This window comes from Parasteatoda tepidariorum, chromosome 9, assembly GCF_043381705.1.
Source record: "Parasteatoda tepidariorum isolate YZ-2023 chromosome 9, CAS_Ptep_4.0, whole genome shotgun sequence".
Classification (NCBI taxonomy): Eukaryota; Metazoa; Arthropoda; class Arachnida; order Araneae; family Theridiidae; genus Parasteatoda; species Parasteatoda tepidariorum.
In genome coordinates this window covers 86,554,986-86,576,162 of record NC_092212.1, presented here as the reverse complement: position 1 = coordinate 86,576,162, position 21,177 = coordinate 86,554,986, and the positions used below count along the sequence as shown (strand labels likewise).

The following is a 21,177-nucleotide window of genomic DNA, read 5'->3' as shown; positions in this document are numbered from 1 at the left end:
GTTTTCTTAAACCGTAATATAAAGCTAATAGATTGTTTATTTTATGTTTTCATTTTATTTCCCTTTAATTCTGGGAAACTATAAAGACGTAGCCCATTTAAAATAAGTTATATAAAAACATACATTTAGCTCAATAATTATTGTATTAGTATATCGTTACGCATAACGATATACTAATACGATATACAAATATACAAATCGTATTAGTATATCGTTATAGTATCAGTATAACGGTATACAAATCGTATTAGTATAACGTTACGAATAACGATATACTAATACGATTTTTTCGCTCTGTTTTGATTGAATATCCATCTTTTCTACATCTTCATTATGCTTCATTTTAACAAACAAAACATGTTTTATTCTTTCCAATGTCAATTTTGAGCATTTTCCTCAAACATTCATTAAAAAAAGTTTTTATTAATGGTTTTGTTATTATATTATTTATTATTTTTTTGTATAATCCTAAACCTTTTGGTTTCCTTAAAATTTTTCTTATTTTCTTAAATGGTAAAATTATAGCAAAATATTCTTTTATTATTTATTTACTTCCAGTGTAGTACACGATGACCGGTGCACGCTATATATGTTCTGTTGGGTCACAAAGTCCTCCATGTTCCCACAGCAAATCAATACCTCTGGGAGCCCTGAATTGAAGATGGATCGTTCTTTGGTTCAGGTCAAAACTACAATCTGTGGATGAATGGATGTATGAATGCGGGTACGCCTTCTAAAGAGGTGCGACGTATGAGTGTGGGTCGAATTCTTGGCCATAGATGGCGCCAATGGAAAACAATAACAATCGCACCAATCGCCAACGACAACAACAACATTATTTATTTAAATTCTAATTTTGTTTAGATTATTGAATGCTCGTCCCCTCCGTAGGTTTAAATGTCTCTGTAAAAGCAACGTCTCCTAATGCGTGTTGTTGAACAATTCACCCAATAGTTAAGGATGCAGGTCGCAAGAAAGAATTATAACTACATACCTTGGTGGAGGCTGAAGCTAGACTAGTATTTCATTTACAGAAGAAAATTACATTATTTCAACTTATTAAATTATTTTAGTTACAGAAAAAAAAATTAACTGACTGCCATCTACATTAGCATTTGTGCTTCCATCTATGTACAAACATGTTACTTAATATGTATATGTAAATATGTGTTTTTTTACACTTAATAGTTTTTAATTTTTAAAAAATTCTTCCAGGATGTGTGGAAGAAGCATGGTCTCAAATGAGCATGATTTTGGTGTAAAAAATGCATGCATGAAGATTTTGTGATAGAGTGTTCTCACCTTCTTCACCCGTTCGGAAAGTAGCGGCATCTGAAGGTTCTCCTCTGCCCACAGCATTCTCGGCAACTAGTTTCAGAACATAAGCCGCACCTGGATGCAAGTCTTTCATAATGGCAGATGACTGAGAACTGGGAACTGAGATCTCAATGAGTCTATGGGGAGCACCACCTGTACATCAAACACAAAAACTCAGCACTTAATGTACACACACATATGAGCAATTTTTAAAAAAATAAATAAATGTCAGCAAACTCTAATTGACGTCGAAAGTTGGAACAAATATATATTTCAATGAAAAAAATATGTGTTTTAATATTAAAAGATATATTTCACTATAAAGAGATATATTTCACTATAAAGAGATATATTTCACTATAAAGAGATATAATTCACCATAAAGAGACATATTTCAATATAAAGAGATATATTTCAATATAAAAGAAATAATAAACAAAATTCCTGGGCCTAGAATGTACATTACAAACCTGACTTAAGAGGACGCCCTAAAGCGGAAGAAAGTTTTCGTCTCTTTCTCCTTCATTACTAATTTGAAGGAAAGAAAAAGTAAGTTCATTCAAACCTAGAATAAGTCACGAATTTTCTATTACTGTAAAATGCAAGCAAATTATTAGTAGAGAACTTTTTCATTGCGTAATCTTAAGTTATCATCTGAGTTTATTTTCATTTGTATGTTTTAACATTTTCTTTGCAGTATTTGAAATTTCATGACTTATTCTAGGTTTGTCTGAGCTCACATTTTTTATCACTTATTTAAATTAGTAATGAAGGAGAATTAGTGACGAAAATTACTCTTAGCAGTGTGGAGTCCTCTTAAAGAATGTTTAAGCAACGTAACGAACAGCAGCAGTCTTAATTACAGTCGTATTTCACTGAACCCTACAAATAGCTTTGCTTTGAAGTGTGCAGTTGGAGGTTAACAATTTCGAATCTGAGTGAATTTTTAATAAAATTAAGTTTAATTTCATTAATCATTTTTTATCTGATAAAAGAAGTATACGTCTGTAAAATTCCTATTTAAACAAAACTAAGCTTAAACTGAAGAGCATGGTCAAAAACATCAAGTAAAATAGAAATCTCTCACCACTATGGCCCCTGATATAAAATGTGACCCGGGCCTTCAAAGTTTTAGCTAATTTAAATTAGGATTAAAAAATGATAAGTAATATAGTGAGTCTAAAGGTTAAGGTCTAAGGTCTCTGAATCATAGCTGAGCTCACGAGAGAAAGAGAATAACTAAGCCAAACCAATACTATACTAAACCAAATATGAAAATATACTTGGTTTAGTTAAGCGCCATTGCCCTAGCGCCATTTAGTTACCCCATTCATTTGCCAACGCATGCGCGTTTACTGAGCTGTGTTCGGTGAGATTGTTGTACTCTTATGTGCAACTCTGCTGCATTGTGCAAGATATTCTCAATTTCAGACTTCATTTACAACACTCTGAAATTGAACCAAAAATCTCGATGTTTTTATCGTGGCTAATATAATCAAGAAAAGAGTTCGTTGTCAGAAACTAGTTATTTTATCATGATCATGCAAAGTCTAGAAATTATTTTGCATTTTTTTAATGTATATAGTGCTTAAAAATATTTTTTGACTGCTTAAAAAAACACATTAAAGGTGGTTATTTTTTGCTGAGAGATTTCGCTACGTACCGCGTCTAGTTAAATGCCACTACCCGGTATACATTTGTCCGGTATACACTATATCAATGTTGTTTTAAGTTTCAGTGTCACTGTTCGATATGTATTTTACCGGTACTCCGAACACTGATGCATCTCCTAATCTATCCTAAGCAGATATGAAAATATCGAATATATATAATATCAACGAATAAATTACTATCAAATCGGATATAACAAATACGAGCATTTCTGATATACCCCAAAGCGACTATGTGATTGTTGACACTCACCGGTGAAAGTCGACATTTACTTGATTTCGGCCATTCACGATATATATATANATATATATATATAAAACCCATGATCCGTCTATCACTGAGGATATTTTATGCCAGCACATTGGTCGGTGCAAGTCGTATGTGGAATTCGTATCGACCATCCATTGCTGGGTTTCGAACCCGGTTCACCTCATTAGAAGGCGAACGCTCTATCTCCTGAGCTATTACGACTCACTTATAGTTTGTCTATGGTAAGAAATCCTCTCGCCACTAAGCCTGAGCCGTTCGCTTGGATGGAAACAAGAATAGCGCATGAAATCTGTCCTAAACAGTGACCCGACACTCCTACTTGAAATAGTTATATCTCGTTACCATAGTCACTACCACGGGTACTGGCGAATGGCTAGGGGAGTAATTACTTTAGACGAACCATACTCTTATTAGTTTTCTTAAGATAGCAAACACAGAAGAACGTACCCAAGTCTCGCCAGTACTGCACAATGTACTTAGTGATTGGAGAATTGCCACTGTACGGGGGAGCCCAGGAGACGCTGGAGCTCCGACTCCAGATTTCACGGATTTTGACATCAAGAGGCGGAGCTGGAACTTCTGCAATTTACGAGACATTCATTATTTTACCATTACCATCAAGAATACAAAAATGAACAAACATGGAATTGAAATCATATAAACTTTAAGTACTCAAAATTATCAAAAATCCCGGATTTTTCTTAAAAAAATAAAAAGTAGAATTTTTTCAATTCAGAAAGGAATTTTTTATTAGTAAAACGGTATTTTTTTTAGATTTCAATCAGATTTTTCACTTTTTTTGTTACATACCCCTATAAAAGCTCTTATAAAATGTATAAATAATGCTTAATACCACTCTAAAACTATATTATTATTAAAGTACTAATTATTTTTTAACTGAAATGATAATAAATGAATGAGTTTTTTAATAAAAAAATCGAGTTTAATCAATATTTTTTTAGAAAGTCAAGTAACTTAAATTACGACTTAGTCATTTCTTCAATCCAGTGATTTAAATCAAGTCACCCTTTCCCAAAAAAAATATTTTTAAAATTTCTTCATTAAAAAATTAAGTTGGAATACGTTAAAACAGTTTTAAGCAGAAACAGCACGCAGAAAAAAAAACTTTTCAAAAATAATTTTTTGCTAAAACAATTTAGACATATCTTCTATAACTGGGTTCTATATCTTCTATAAAACAAATATGGGTGTTTTAACTTCATTTTTATACATCCGTTAATACATCCATACATTTTATACATTATCATTTTTATACATTTCATTCACAACTTTTCAAAATTAGTGAACTGTAGAACGCAATTCAAAATGTATTACTAACTTCATTAAAACAAAAAAGTGCATTTAGTGACTTTTTCTTAATTCAAATATTGAAACAATATTATCGAAATTAATAATATCCAAATAATAATAATACTAAGATCGGATACATTTAACATTTTTATAGTATATTATATTGTATGCCATTCAGTTTTGCCCATGAATGCGTGATATATTTCAGTTTCTTTTAAACGTTCAAAAAAAAAGTTATTTAGATAATTTTTAATATAAATATACTTATTATTACTCAAATATACTTATTATGCCCAGATTAAAACTCAATTTCAATATATTTAAATTTATAAGAAACGTTTTGATACCAAATTTCAATTTATCGTTTTTGAACACACATTTCTTTACTTTTTCAAACTTTATATTATCATACTTTAAATGAATATAACATAACCTTTAAAAATCAAATTTTTAAGATAGTGACCGCCAACGTAGGTAATAACTCAAAATATTATATTAAATTAAATTATATGTTTGAGTACCACATTTAAGACTGTAGATTAATTATGTTTCAATTCCTATAAATACCAATCATTTTATCTAAACTGCTCTTCAATTTTATAAACTAAATAAATTTTCATTTAATTATTTTTGCTCTTTATTATTAAATTACTGGATTGAATCATTTAATTATTATTGAACGTATTTCCCTAGATTTAGTATTTAAAATAGTCTTAGAAAAAATCTAATTTTTTTGGTTTAACAAAAGAATTATTTAAATAACAATATAATAACAGCAAACAAATGAACTAAATGTAATTTTACCAAAAGTTTTGTTATCCTACTAAAGAACCGTTAAGCAAAATTTTTGTTTGAAATACTAGAATTTCATCATATAGAGCAATGAAATTCTTCCTTAATAATAGGTATAATTTCAATTTTTTTTGTCAGATCTGAATGCAGAAAAAGGAATATCCCCAATTCATTCAAGAAATTGAAATTTATATGAAAAGAAAGAATTTCACTATCACTAATACTAGTTGATACTACTCCAAATTGGTTTTATTTTGTATTTTATGCAATTTTCGAGATTCAACTCTTTACAAAAAGATATAGGAAAATTTTAATTAATTAATAAGAACAATTAAAAAAAGGAAATTACCCAAAACGAGGAGTCGTATCTTCCGATGATCGTTGCCGAACTCATTTTCAGCGATGCAGGTGTAGAGAGCTCCATCCTCTTTCTCTGACGTTCGAATTATCAATTCGGACACCACTCCTTTTGGAACCATCGTCTCAAATATTTCGTATCTACCAAGAATCGGAATACATATATCACCATAAAGACAAAAAAGAAAAGAGAAAAATAAAAAAAAAGTAATAAGTTTTATTAATTGCTCATAATCTTCAAGTATATAGAGCACATAAAATAAGTTAAAATATAGAGATAAATATTAATGAAAAAATGAAAATAAAATATAATTAAGAACAGGGATCTGTCCAGACATTTTGTAAAAGGTTCGTTTTTGTGAAATTGTGAAAAAATTACTCGTAATTTGTGAATATGAAATAAACGTTAAGTCACATTCTTTCAACCAGGGTCCTGCTTTTGCGAATTTGTGCAAATAGGGTCCTGTTATTGCAAAAAACTTTTTCAAGGAGTTTTTAAATTGTAAATAGATACAAGATTATGCTCAACACTGCAAAATTACAATTAAAAAAAATTAAAATTTAAAAAATAAACAGCAATTGCTGCTACTAAATTAGAGATGCAACATACAAATATTTGGTATTTAGCCTACACTGCTGAATATTGACTTCGGACAAATGAAAGAAGCGTCTACCGAAGACGAAACTTAGTCCGTTTACATTTGTCTTTCCCCCCCCTTCCTGGGAAGGGTTTATTCGATTAACAAAACAATAATGAAGATAAACAAATTTGTGAAGGGTCCGTTTTATGAAAAGATATTTTGCGAAGGATCTGTTAACGGACCCAAATTTCTTCTAAACAGACCCCTGAAGAATGTTAAAAAAAATAAAAAATTATTAAAAAGATGGAAAACAAAATGATGAAAAGATATAATCTCGTCATCAGGTCATCCGCAAAAAGGAGTGCTTTCTAATATTGTATTAATTATTGTCCAAAGCAAAATATATCAATACTATTGTGCGAGGAGAACTCAAAAAACAAACGAAAATCGAACACATTAAGTAAAAAAAAAAAAAAACGCAATAAAGCATATCAAGAAAAAAACAGAAAATAAAATTTAAAAAAACACAGAACGAAACACAAAACTTAATCTATAAAGCGAGTAACGAATTCAAATGAACTTGCACGTACCGGAATCTTAAGAATGATTCAAGATGTTTTCGCAATAAGATCAAACGTGCTTCACTACTGCAGTAAGAACACGCCATAAAATATTTCTCAATTTACTCTTCGAACCTCCCTTTGCGCTATTATTTTTGTATTTTGTAATCTGGCATAGTTAATAAGTTAAAAATATAAAGAAAACAGGGAAACTGATAAAGATTAATGAAATTAAATTATTGCAATCTTATTACTAAAATATTTTAAACAAGTAATAATATAAATTTACTCAAAAAATATATAAATATAATTAAAAGAAAATTAAATAAAGTTGTGTGTTTACAGAGCAGCACTTCATCAGGGGACACACTGTCTGTAAACACACAGGAGCCTTTCTGCACTAACAACAGAAAGGCTCCTGTGTGTTTACAGACAGTGTGTCCCCTGATGAAGTGCTGCTCTGTAAACACACAACTTTATTTAATTTTCTTTTAATTATATTTATATATTTTTTGAGTAAATTTATATTATTACTTGTTTATAACATTTGAATTTGGTTTTAGCTGCCTTGTGCGCTGTTCCAATTTGAATTTGAATTAATGTAGTTATGTTTATTTTGGTTACCTCCTGTTTTATTTATTTCAATTAAGATTTGAATTTATGTTTGGATAAAATATTTTAAATCATTCTTTAAAGATTCGTGTTAGATACGTGTTAAAGATACGTGTAAGTTCATTTGAATTCGCTACTAGCTTTTTAGATTTCGTCTCGTGCTTTGTTTAGTGTTTTCTGGCTTTTGCTCGATATGTTTTATTTCGTATGTCTTTTTACTTAATATGTGCCATTTCCGTTTAAATTGTTTTCGAGAGCTCCTCACACCCATTGTATTGATATATTTTGCTTTGGCTATATTGAGACACTATTATAAAACATTCCTTTTTGTCGAGATATCTTTTCATTATTTTGTTTATCGGCTTTTTATTATATTTTTATAAAAATATTTTTAAAAAATTTATTTTAATAATTTTTCTTCTTCACTTTTCATTAATTTTTATTATTTTCTATAATTTTTACTTATTTTATGAGTTCTAAATACTTGCAGCTTATGCGCAGTAAATAAAACTCAACAATTTTATTAATTTTCTTAGTTTTCCTTTTTCTTCTTTCTTTATGGTGCTAAATACATTTATTCATGTAGCATAATAAATAAATACAAAAAGGACAAAAGAAAAGCGAAGAAAATTAAGAAAAGCAGGATTTATTAATTTTTTTTTAAATATTTTTTTTTCGGAATCTTATTATTATTATTTTTCTTTTTCTCTTATTTTTATTGTTCTGTAATTTTTTCCATGTTTTCTCTACGTTTTGAACTTATATATAGATTTCGCACATATACACACATACATATATACACATACATACATATATACACATACATATATATAGTGCATGAAAACTGTATTGGAAGAAAGAGGGGGATACTATTTACCGTTCATCACCAGTTTTGCTGATGGTAGCGTCATCCCTCTGCCAGGTGATGGAGAGGGGTTGATCTCCGAGGGCTTCACATTTCATTCGACCGCTGTCCCCCTTCTTCACGTTCACCACAGCGAACTTCTCCTCGAACTTTGCCGGAACTGAAAAAGAAGATTCTTTTAATGGAGGTTTGTGAAAACGCTATCTCTAGAAGAAGTTGTTGTTGTGTATGTGTGTGTAGAGTGGAGGTTGAAATAAAAGGAGGCCATGGTTTTGAATGTTTATTCGCGAATCCCTTACCCTTCACCCTCACTTGAACGGTTTTCTTGAGAGGGTGATCGATGCCGTTGTCCGCTTCGCATTCGTACATTCCTCCGTCTTTCATTCCGGCTGAGTGGACGGATAAGGTTCCGTTGTTTCCCACGCGGATTCTACTTCCGTTGATGAAACCTCCACTACCTGAAAAAATAATTCACATCACAACAATTATCCTAACATTTCATCATAAAAAATTACTCTATAATAACATTTCATCGAAGAAAAAGGTAAATCAATCTCCAGAGATATTGAGAAAAATAAGGCATAAAAATATAAGAATAGTGGTTAGGCTACATGTCTATCTTATATATGTATATCGACGTTGCTTAGTTCTCTTTTAGATATCAAGTTATTTCAACTCGTCGCTTGATTTGCTCCTTGAATATATTAATTTTAAAATTGATTTCACAAAATTTGAAACTATCGCGGCATTTTTTAAATTCAATTTGTATCACTGGATAAAAATTATTACACATTTATTACAACTTTATGGAGTAGGCATTTGTGTTCAGATCAATGAAACTATATTATACAACCAACAAAAAAGCTTTACAAACAATATCATTATTTATAAACACATTATTTTAAAACGAATTTAAATTTTATTCAAATTTTTGTAACCTAAAAGGTATTTTTTTGCAGTGGGCGATTTTATTTCTTTTCAAAGTTTAGTGTATGCTCTGATATATACGATGTTTTATATTTTTATCAAGAACTGAATATATTTGGGAAAATAAAATTTGTCAATGATTCCTTACAATATTTTTCTAATGAAATTATAGAGTGAACAGTCAATCGTAAAGGGTTTAAATGATATTTCATAATTCAATGAATTCATTTTAATAAATTTAAATTACATTTCGCTAATCAGTTTGGTTTAAGCACTCTATCTCCAAAGCTGTGGTGGCTTTGGAGATAGGGTGCTCGCTTTCCCATAAGGTGAACTGGTTCGAATCAAAGAGATGGCAGGTAGATACAAATTCCGTATCCGGCTTGCACCAACCACAGTGCTGACGCAAAATATCCTAAATGGTAGACGGATCCCGGGTTAGAGTCCCCCTGCCCTCAGGCTAACCATAGGAGGTTTTCGTGCTTTCCCCTCCATGTAAGGCAAATGAAGGTCAGTTTCAACAAAAAGTTCTCCACGAAGGCAAATTTTCCTCTCAATACTTGATCCAGGAGTTCCCTTGTCTTCTGGATAGGGTTTAAAATTACAAGGCTACGAAGTTGAACATTGGTATCAGTAAACCAAAAGTCTTTTCAATGACAGTTATAAAATAAAATCACTTTGTTTTAAAAGTATAAAAAAATAGTACTTGTAACTGAAGCTACACTGGTTTGTAAAGAGATGTAAATGATTGAAATGCCGTTTGCAACAGTTATTTAGTGTCCAACGTTAGGAGTTATTGCGTACATTTAAGTTTATAGATCTTATAATTACTGGGAATGAATAGCGAGCATTTAAATTTGTGCCACATTTTAACGAAAGTATTTTTAGAGTAAAGAATGTGTCTAGATCAAGCAAATATTTTGTTAGCAGCTCTTTAAAAATAAAGTATAATAAATAAGTAGAATGAATCTTACTTTGATATTTGTACCAAGATATGATCGGGTTTGGCTGTCCACCTGCAATGCAATGAATAGCGAATGCCTGACCCTCTAATACTTCTCGATCATATGGTTCGTTGATCCAAAATGCCAATTCTACACAAAGGAAACATTAATAAATTCACGGGTTATAATTATATTGAAATTTACACACAATTATTAATTAATAACACAATTATTAATTAACAAAAGAAGGCAAGTTAAATATTAACTTACAAAAGGAAATAAAAGCTTACAATTACAATAAGCTATGCAATTAATAGTTATGAAACAAAATAACAAAGGATAACTAACAAATAAGTAAGCTAACAAAAAAAAAGTATAAAAAACAAGTTAACAGGGAATCACATAAAAGTAATTATTGTAAAAAACAAAACAAATTAACAATTAATAAATAGCAAAAAAGAAACAAAGAAAACAGTTAACTTGTAATTAATTCCTTAATAAACGCATTGTGTTTGTAGTACTTATTATTTTATGTCACATTCTAAAGTATTTTACACAGTAAGAAAATAATTTTTAATTTTTTTTTTCTTTTTGTGTGCCATCAAATTTCGAAATCGTTAAAAGTGCACCGCGACAAAAGATTCATAATCCCTGATTTAGATTCTTAAGCAAACAACTAAGTAATGAATTCATTAGACAAAGTCATTAAAATCAAGTAACAAATTAACATCAATCTGAGACTATTAAAAAATACCGAGCATTATGAAAGATCCAAAAAGTATTTTCATCCTAGAATAATTGTATTTAAAGATAAGTCAAATGAAAAGTCTGAAGAAACGTTTGAGCCTATCGTTTCCTCTATTGAAATACAAAAGCATGCATTAATACATAAATAAGACTTTACAATTAACTTTAGTTATACAATTCGTAAAAGGAAATGACACACATCACAGGAAAATAGGATATATTTTGTAGATTTATATACAGTCGGGATTCTATTTAACGAACTTCCATTTTGCGAGTTTCTCTATTTTGTGATTTGCTTCGAGGAACCAAAGAAAATTTTGGAAATTTCTTCGTAAAATAACTTCCAAATAGCGAAGAGAATTTTTTATTTAACTAAATTTTTTTTGGACTTTTTTCCACTTTCTCTATTTCTCAAAATATTTCAGGGCGTTTCAAATTTGTTAACACATTCTACAGGGGAAATGACCTTGAATTGATTTTCGAAGCAATTTAACTTTTAGAGAAAGCAGTAAAATCCCTTTCAATTTTTGTTTGCATTTCAAACGAAAAACTCAGACAAAATGAGCGGATTTAATCAGTAGCAATTAAACTTAAGAACGTAATGTACGTTTAAAATTACTTTTATAATAAATGCAGCTATAATTTTATACATTAAGCCTTTCTTTAGCTGAAAATGTATGTAGCATGATAGTGTAACAATGGATAATGTTTTGTTCTATTCTTGCTTTTCATGCAGATTTTTTTCATGGTTAAGATTTCTAAAATAAATAGTAGATACTAGTTAACAAGATAAAGGTGTATCAATTCCTATTGTAATTAAGTCTAGCGTTAAGAATTTATAACTAGTTTTATATTTTTTAAGTATTTCAAACGGTGATTTCCTATTTAACGATTTTTCCATGTAACGAACTTATTATTCGCGACTTTGTTAAATAGAGATCCGACAGTATATTCATTTCTGCGTGAGTATTTTGGTTTTCCTGCAGAAACACTCATATTGCAGAAAACACACTTTTACAGAGTCACAAATAGTAGAGAAATATCTTAACAACGAGTAATATAAAAAACATTTTTTGAATTCAATTCCTATTAATGTCAACAAAGAAAATTTTTATTTTAGTTACTTTTAATTAAACAATTTTAATTCTTTCTCCCATATAAAACTAAAATTAATTAAATAAATTTAATGAATCAATTAATATTTGAAAAAACTGTATTAACATCAAGTGTCAAGTTTAAAAAAATGTATTTGAACTTGAGTGCACGAATAAAAAGTATTTTTTTTAAGCGATTGAAAATTCGAACAAGATGTAGGGAGAGTGTGAACTAATAGTAGGAATTGAAAAAAAAGGTCATATTTCAGGATATTTTTTAGATAATTGAGAAAAATAAATAAGAGTGAAAACATACCTTCGACCAATAGTTGTGCCGTGCGGATGTCTCTACCGTAAGCATTTTCGACTGTGCACGTATAATTACCCGAATGAGCAGCCGAAACAGGATTTATATTCAACACCGAAAAATCATCGTACGAACTCACTAACACTGAATGTTCGTTGTTGTATGTCCACTGGAATTTTAAAGGTCTGCTTCCTTTCTCGATGGTGCACAGGATCTTTGTGGACAATCCACTTCGGACATTCGGGGGAAAAGACATCGGCGGAATTTTTGGTACATCTGAAACATAAAAGGGGATAGCAGACGATTTAATAAAGAACGTAACTATCACAATTCTTTTAAATAAACATACAAAGGGATTGTATAAAAATGTTCGATATATTATATTTTCAATAACTATAAATTTTTAATCAATGAATATAACAAAAGGAGAAGACACACACCTTTTTCGGATTTCCTAGAAGAGTTCACAGGAACAGCTATCATCGCAAACACGAGGAATACCCAGAGCATCCTCAATATCCAGAATTTCTCAGCAATCAGTTTCATTAAAAGGTGATATAAAAAGGAACACTAAATCGTAACGACAAGTGATATGTTTGTTCTGAGAAAGAAGTAAACACATCAAGCATACCGAAGAGGGTGAATATACTGTATTGTAGCGCCACTCTGTGACGGCGATTGAAGTCTAAAGTTGTAAAATCGCAATACTTCCACATTTTACGGGAAATTATAATATAGTAAAAATTCATCAGCATAATAATTACAAGCATTTAAATAACAAAAATTTAAATACAAAATATCTCATTTTAATTCGAAATCGCTGAATTTGAGAGTCCAGCTGAGTTAAATGGCTATTTCTACAAAGTTTGAATTGAATAACAATTTTAGCGAATGTTCAGTAAAAAAATATGAACGTTTTTTTTAATACATCACAGTATCACGTTAGTATAACATTGATAGATTATGCAACCACAATACAGAAATATTACATGATAAAGTTCAAATTTAATTTTATGAGACAGCATTAAAAGTTTATATAGTCAGTTAAGTGTTATTTAACTGTCCAAGATATCGCGTCGTACAAAAATTTCTATATATGACAGATGTATGAAGGAAACATACGATTACATTTATAAAAAATATTTAAAATATTTTTTTTACTTTAAACGGACCGTCCTTCTAGTATATATGACAGATGTATAAAGAAAACATGCATATGGCAGATGTATTAAAGACAGATGTATTCTATATATGACAGATGTGTTAAAGAAAACATACGATTGAATGTATAAAATTAACTATTTAACTATTTCGTTTCTTTAAAATGACCGTCCTTCAAAACTTTCCTAGAGTAAGGAATCTGATCACTGTATTTCTTTTTCAAGGTTCCTTCAATTCAAAGTACGAGCTCGTCACATCACACGTTGAAGGAACCTTTTGATTATTTCTAAAAATTTCAATTTTGAATTGATGTGCGTGTTCTAGTGCGATAAAAAAATAATACGATCTAGAACAAGCCAATATAATCTCAGAAATATATTGCCAGCTTCCAAGATGCAATTAGGAAGCATTCTCAGATTCAACTTAAATGCAATGACACTTATTGAGACCTATACATACGCATCAATATTTTTTTAAGGAAAAAAAAACCATTGATTAGAATATATTTATTTTGCTTAAAAGAATAATTTTTTTTTAAGTGTCGGGCATTTGGGTTTATTTCCCTTTGGCATCAGAAATGGCAGAATCTCTTATCATTACCCAGTGGAAAAATTGCGGCTAAGCCATGGCGATGGAGTAACGTCTCCCACGTCATACAACAACAAACCCGTTTACAGGGCGGGGTTACATTCACGCACAGATGAAAGGACATAAAGCATAGAGAGGGAGAGAAAGTGACATCCATGCCTACGGTGGGATTCGAACCCACAACCCGGAGTAGAGTACAGTAACCGTTAGAGCAGTGATCGTCGTCTTTAAAGAATAATAATAATGAATGACATCGTACCACGCACTCTCAATACTACCAACTTCTTGAGGGGAGGTGAAACACCGTTATTTGCTTCGCAGACATATGTTCCATCATCAGAACTCTGAATGTGATCAAAATTGAGGATCTCTCCTTTCATCCCTTCTTCTCTGCCTGCAATAAAGAATAATTTTACTCCTGTAATTAAACTAATTTAAAAAAGTTTACAATATACTTTTTAGAATTAATTAAGCTGTTGAGGAATTAAACACATCGACATTAAAATTTGTAAACGTTGAAATACGTTAACATTAAAGACATATCATTTATGAGGGGTGCACAAGCTTTTTAGGTAAGCCTAATAACATATTTGCAGAATAACAGTAAGCCTAATAACATTTTTGCAAAAAATTAAATACTTTTAATTATTTGAATTTATTTAAAACTAAAAAAACATTTTTAAAAAATTATTTTTTATTTTTCACAATAATTTATACACAATACAATTCACAATAATTAATTTATAAGCTCCAGATGGTCGCAGGCTGTGCATCACTAAATGATCTCTTTTTTTCGAATGGGTATAATGCATGCCATATTATTTAGTAAAAATTTTCATTTTCTGAAACGTGTTTTTACTAATTATTATACATTCAGTTTTAAATAAATATTTTCTTAATTTTTTAAAATGGTCAAAGTAAGTGTAGTTTGGAGATCGAGTTTGCATTTATTGAATCGATCTTTTTAAAATATTTGCAACCTTATATTTTTTCGTTAAGTTTTTGGAATTGATGCAAATTTATCAAGATATTTGACCTTTCCTTACTTTTAGGATATTTTATAGATTCTAATAACAATAGCATTATTGTATTAATAATAGGAAAAAACAAGTTAAATGGTGACTACAGATCTTAATTACTTAATAATCATAATTGAAACGGTGAATGTAAAAAGGGGGTATGTTACATATTTGCACTTTCGAGGAAAAGCAAAACACTTTGCCAATTGGAGATATATTATTTTAATTGCTTCTAAATTATTGGCTTCTCTTCTTTATGAAGTCAAGAAAATTACTCGGTATTTGTTAATAGGTGATTGATATTCCTAAACCAAAAAAATACTTGTTTTTGTAAAAATGTTACATACCCCCTTGGGACATTGACAGCTTCAATTGTAATTAGTGATGTATAGATTGAATAAAAAAATTAAAGGCAGTGACCTTTGAACCATATGATTTGTGGAGTAGGAAATCCATGAGCAGAACAACGAAATGAATGGGATGAGCCGACTAAAACTGTAGCATTTTCCGGTTCAATGAGCCATTTGGGTGGAGCTGCGAAGTAAAAACGTATATCAGCAGAAGAGAAAGGGTCGTCCTAATAGCAGAGAAATGTTTTGGGTCCCTATAACATGCTAACATGTTTCGGGTCCTTATGGCATGCTGTTTAAAAAGCTAACTAAAAAGACTTCACATACATAAAATAAAGATATGCAATAATTTTAAGATATGCAAGATTGTTAAGATCTGCAATAATTTCAATAAACTTAAACACATTTTTATTACCCCTAAAAACTCAATGCACATAAAATTAAGCATTTTAAACTATACATATTTTTTTTCCTTTAAAAAAAATTAAATTGAGATATTAATCAGTTGCAATCCTCATATAATAAAATAATTTTAAAAATCAAGAAGCTAATGAAAACAATTAAAAAACCAGGGGTATAACAAATAAAAAAATTCAGAAGGTATGAATTATTTTGTAAAACTATTAAAGTCAGTTATTAATACATCTTTCAATGCACATCAGACATTACCAATATAAAAGTTGCTCTCCCCATACGTAATTTTAAACTCTTTCAATTATTAGTTTATTCAACTAATTATAAATACTAAAAAGAAATGGTGGTGGTCAAGCCTATTTAGAGAAATTATGACTTAGAGATTTGAGTACGTTGAGTGAGTTTAAGTTTTTCTGGTGATAAACTATCCAAGTCATTGATGTTTGCATGATAATAAATTATTTTGTAGAAAACTATTTGCACACTTTTTGCTTGAGAATATATTTGTTTTAAAAAACATAAAATGGAACATCGTTTATTTTTCGTTTTTTAAAGACACATTTTTACTCTTCAATCTATAATTTTCTTTTATGTTTGTTAGATTTTTTCTATACCTGTTATGGTATTAGTATGAAATAGGAAAAATGCAATGTGATATAAAGCCATATTTCGCAGTAACTTGCTTCATGATTAATTAAAAAGAATAAAAAAAGTTATTAATAAGTTCATAACATTCTTAGTGATTTCATTTATACGTTATGAGCAGTTTATTTAATTTAAAATTATTTATATATAACCATTATTATGATATCATTTGTTTAAACTTATTATAGTCATGGTTTCTTTCCACTAATTTTTTGCAGTTTTGTTTTTAAATAGTTAGACATCTGCTATTTCTCCAATCTAGCGTTCAATATAATTTTTTCTCATGGTCTCACAAACAGTTTTTTATTTTCAAAAATAAGTAAATAAAGAAAAAGTTTTCAGGAATAGCATTTGTTTTATAGTCATAAAAAGTAGAAAATGAAGTAGTAAAAAATATTTTACAGAAATATACAGTCAACCATTGAATTTGTAATTTTTTTTAAACAATTATAACATTATGTAAGCAAGTTATAGTTATTTTCAAACATGAAAGCAATGTTTAAAGTATATTAATTGTAAGAGTTTTTGTATTTTTACAAAGAAAAAAAATACAGTAAAATTGTTCTTCAACAAGCTCTTTTAAGAAAGATTAAGAAATTGTTACCCAAGATTCTTGCTTGCAATTTTCATACACAAAAAATATTTTTAATATTCGAATTTTTGGTTTTGTCCCTATTTTAATGCTAAATATATAACTATAAATAAATTACAAAAAATTATAACTGTGTTAAAAGTATCATAGAAAAAATATAGACTGAAAATATTAGTAAAATACATTTAAGAAGTAAGTTAAACTTCAATACAGTTTTTAAGATTGTATTTTATAACTTTTAACATGAGCTATACATATTAATATATATTGTTACAACATTCAGACAATCTCTTGTTTGCATGTAAATTATAATAATAAAATAATATATTACGCTATTAAAATTATTCAGTATTATCATATTGTTTTTAAAGTAAATTAAGCAGTAACAAGTTATATTTAGTAGCAGAATAATATTTTTTATTTGTTCTCATGAATTAATAAATAGTTATATTTAATTATGAGTTTTTAGTTAGTATGTTGCATATTATTTTAATTTTGAGTTATAAAGTCTTGAAAATACTTGGCTAACAAAAGCATGAATAAAAACAAAACATATAAAGAGATAAATTAAAAATAAAAGCATGAGTCAATTTATGGAATATCAGAGAGTTGATTTTTGTTTATGATGAGAATGGTTTCTGTTTTGAATTTAAGGTTCATAAGTTTGTCAAATAAATGTGTTTTTAAATAAAATAAAAAAAGAACTTTCTTTAATATAGTTCGATTTGTTACAGCTATATTTGATTTTGAGATAAAAATCCAGCTTATAAAAACATTATTGCTCACTCTAAATCAAAAGAAAAAAATGCGGATTTCATATAAATGTAAACTTGGATGACAAAAGATAGTTAAATAAATTAAAAAAAAATACCTTTTACTATCAACTCTGCTGTGTATCTATCAAAGTGCTGTTGTTGGTTGGTTGCGATGCAAGTGTAATTGCCGGAGTGATTTGTCTTCACGCTTTTTATAGTCAGAACTGAAAATTCTTCGTCTATTCTGAATTTAAACTCTTCATTTTCAGAGAGCGGCTCTCCATCTTTCTGCCACGAATAAGATATTATATTTGAACTCGATTTGGCTGTACAGAGTACTGACGTCTTATCCCCAACCTGAATACCTTCTTCAAAATGAAACTTCTGGATTACCACAGATGAAGCTAAATAAAAAATTAAGTAACTTATTCTTCTAAAAAATGGAATAATAAATCTTAACTGGAATTATAATCAGATGAATTGAAGTTCTCAACTACATTTATTCATGGTAACTTCCAAAAAAATGGAACAATAATTCTTAATTGAAATTGAAATCAGATAAATTGAATTTCACAATAACATTTATTCATAATAACTTTAAGTCATAATTTAAGATATTTTTAAAAATTATTACCACTACCTACGCTAACTTACACTACATTACAAATTAATAATAATAAAAAAAAGACACTTAGCGAAAAGAATCTGTTATTTCTCTATAAATCGTGATATGCTTTTGACAATATGCATATCATGATATAAAGAGAAATAACATCTGCAAATCACAAACACTTTTTATCATTCAATAATGATCAAATGAAATTAGACTTACCTTGCATTGAGAAAATCATCGAACAAGACAATAAAATCGAAATATATGTTTTCGAAAGACTTCGTCGTCGGAGTACATCATCAGCTAGCATCGTGTAGATCTCTCTCTTAAGCTTCTTTCTTTACATATTTAGGCAAACAAAAAAATATGTTATGTTATTCGATGAATTTCGAGTTTCGTAGACTCCGACAGTATTTTTGCTTACAAATGCATACTCTCATATAATGAAAGCATTTGTCGAGAGAGCTACCCCTAAGCGTTGCCACTCAATGTGTTACGGTAAATGAGCGCCACATATTGACAAAATAAAGAACTATTTGACATATCACGAAAGCACAAAATTTAAAATATTCAAGTTGCAACAATGTTAAGAGATATTGCGCAATGACTTATCATATTGTGAGATAATTTGTAATAAAAAATATCCAAAAAGGTAGAACGTCCTGATCTTCTTACCAATGACCTTAATATGAATATTTTCGATTAGTTTTAATATTTGATTATCAGCCTGACACTCATAATGTCCGATATGTTCGACTCCGATTGAGGGGATGTGTAAGACGCTCTCATTCCACATCGATGTGTCCACCGACTCCTTCACATCTTCAGACACATCTAAACAAAAAAGAAAAAAAAGTAATAATTATGAATATAATCTTATAACTTCTTGAAGGGTGGTGATTTTCTACGCTAACATAAAAATTTATTTAAATAAATTGTGTTACTAGAGCCAAACTAAATAATTTCGACAACAATATTGTTTTATTTCTAAGAAAATTTCCTGCTCCTCGACGAGTTAGAACATATTAAACATTCATTTCCTCGTTTTATGAATTTTAGGCTATTTTCCACAGGTTCTGTAACTGTCTAGGCCAGTGATGGGGAAACTACGGCCCGCGGGCCAAGTCCGGCCCGCGGAAAGGTTTAATACGGCCCGTTTAAGAGTGCCGTCGTGAGAATGCTTGAACGCGTTCTTGTATATGTTTATAGAACACATAAATTTTTTAACGATTAAGCATTATTCTTTGGCCCGCTACGATTGTCTAGTTATTACAAATGGCCCGTCTTAAAAAAAGTTTCCCCACCACTGGTCTAGGCAGTATTAAAAATCGGAAAGGTATGAATTATTTCGTCAAATTAAAGTTAGTTATTAAAACATCCTTTCAATACCCATCAGACATAACCAATATAAAAGTTGCTCGCCCATATTTCTGTGTAATTCTAAACTCTTTCAATTATTACTTTATTTGACAAAATTTAAATACTAAACAGAGTTGGTGGTGGTCAAGAAATTTTTAGACATATTATGACTTAGCATAAAACTTGCTCACATTAATTTATTTTACATAGATATTTTTCAAGAACACAATTATATGTTAATATTTGAAGTTAGAGTCGAGTACCTGAACACCTCATAGCTAAATAGAAAAATAGATTTCTGGTGCCTTTCTTTAGTTTTCCTGGTGATAAACCATTCAAATTATTGATCGTGTAATGATAATCAATCACTATTTTGAAGAAAAAAAAAACGAATCGCACATTTTATATTATGGAATATATATATTTATTAGATATATAAGGCAATGTCTATCCTTAGTTTCTTTTTTAATACAATTTATCAAGATTCCAAAGCGGCCCTAGAGTACCGGGGCCCCTAGGACCCGATCGGTGTGCTCTTGCTTAAAGACTGAACTGGGCAGCCTTTATTTCCCAGACAAAAATACACCCATTGATCTGAAGGTGGGTAGGGTTCATTGAGGGTCGAACCCCAATTCATCCCAATAGCATTAGCCAATGTCCAGTCGTTGCTCATTGACTAGAATAATTATGTATAAAGTCATTAAATCAGTAATATCTTCATAGTTGGCCTGAAAGTTCAATGTGGGTCAACGCCTTCCTCTCAAGATTTCTTCATAAAAACTTCCGATTTATCTTTGATCTCCTGTTCTTTTCATTAATTAAAAGAAAATCAGGCGCCACCAAGTCAGCCCTTCGCGTACGTCGCCTTCCCCGCTTTCTTGTTCCAGTGGGTTTAAAAAGCAGTATCTTTTTCATTGTATTGTCATCACTCATTTGAATCACGTGGGTCATCCAATTCATTCTATTTATTTTTATGTATTTAATATTGGGATGTTTATAGATCTTGAACAGTTAAAAATTAAATATCCTTCTCCAGTTATTGTTTTCATCTGCACCACCTTCGCAAAATCTTTCTCTCAAGTATTGCGATATAATTTTCTTCCGGTTTTGTCATTGTCCAAGCTTCAGAAGCGTATGTTAAGACCGGCCAGACAAGAGTTTTGCACGTAAAGAACTTTGCTTTTCTAGAAAGAAACCTAGATTTAATAAATCTTCTCAGCCCTATTTGCCAGATAGAGTCGGTCTTTTTTAATTTCAGGAGTCATTCTGTTGTCAATAGTAATAACTGATCCTTACGGTTTCAAATCTATAAGAATCTGTTTCAAG

At 29.8% G+C, this 21,177-nt stretch overlaps 1 protein-coding gene across 12 annotated transcripts in view; it reads right to left on the bottom strand.

Moving 5' to 3' along the window:
• The window catches only part of LOC107445852 (cell adhesion molecule Dscam1), a 113,851-nt gene that overhangs the window by 24,877 nt on the left and 67,797 nt on the right, over positions 1-21,177 (bottom strand). For 9 of the 12 annotated variants that reach the window (XM_071185562.1, XM_071185559.1, XM_071185563.1 and 6 more), the window contains exons 5-8: positions 8,349-8,496; positions 5,711-5,859; positions 3,706-3,837; positions 1,303-1,470 (exon numbers count right to left, since the gene is read on the bottom strand). In XM_071185562.1, the coding sequence (XP_071041663.1) occupies positions 1,303-1,470; positions 3,706-3,837; positions 5,711-5,859; positions 8,349-8,496 (597 nt within the window). Of the gene's footprint in view, positions 1-1,302; positions 1,471-3,705; positions 3,838-5,710; positions 5,860-8,348; positions 8,497-8,635; positions 8,795-10,237; positions 10,358-12,364; positions 12,632-12,795; positions 13,013-14,363; positions 14,499-15,543; positions 15,658-17,995; positions 18,284-18,711; positions 18,965-19,167; positions 19,327-21,177 lie in introns of those variants that run through there. The other 3 variants (XM_071185566.1, XM_071185565.1, XM_071185560.1) reach the window with 3 other exon arrangements.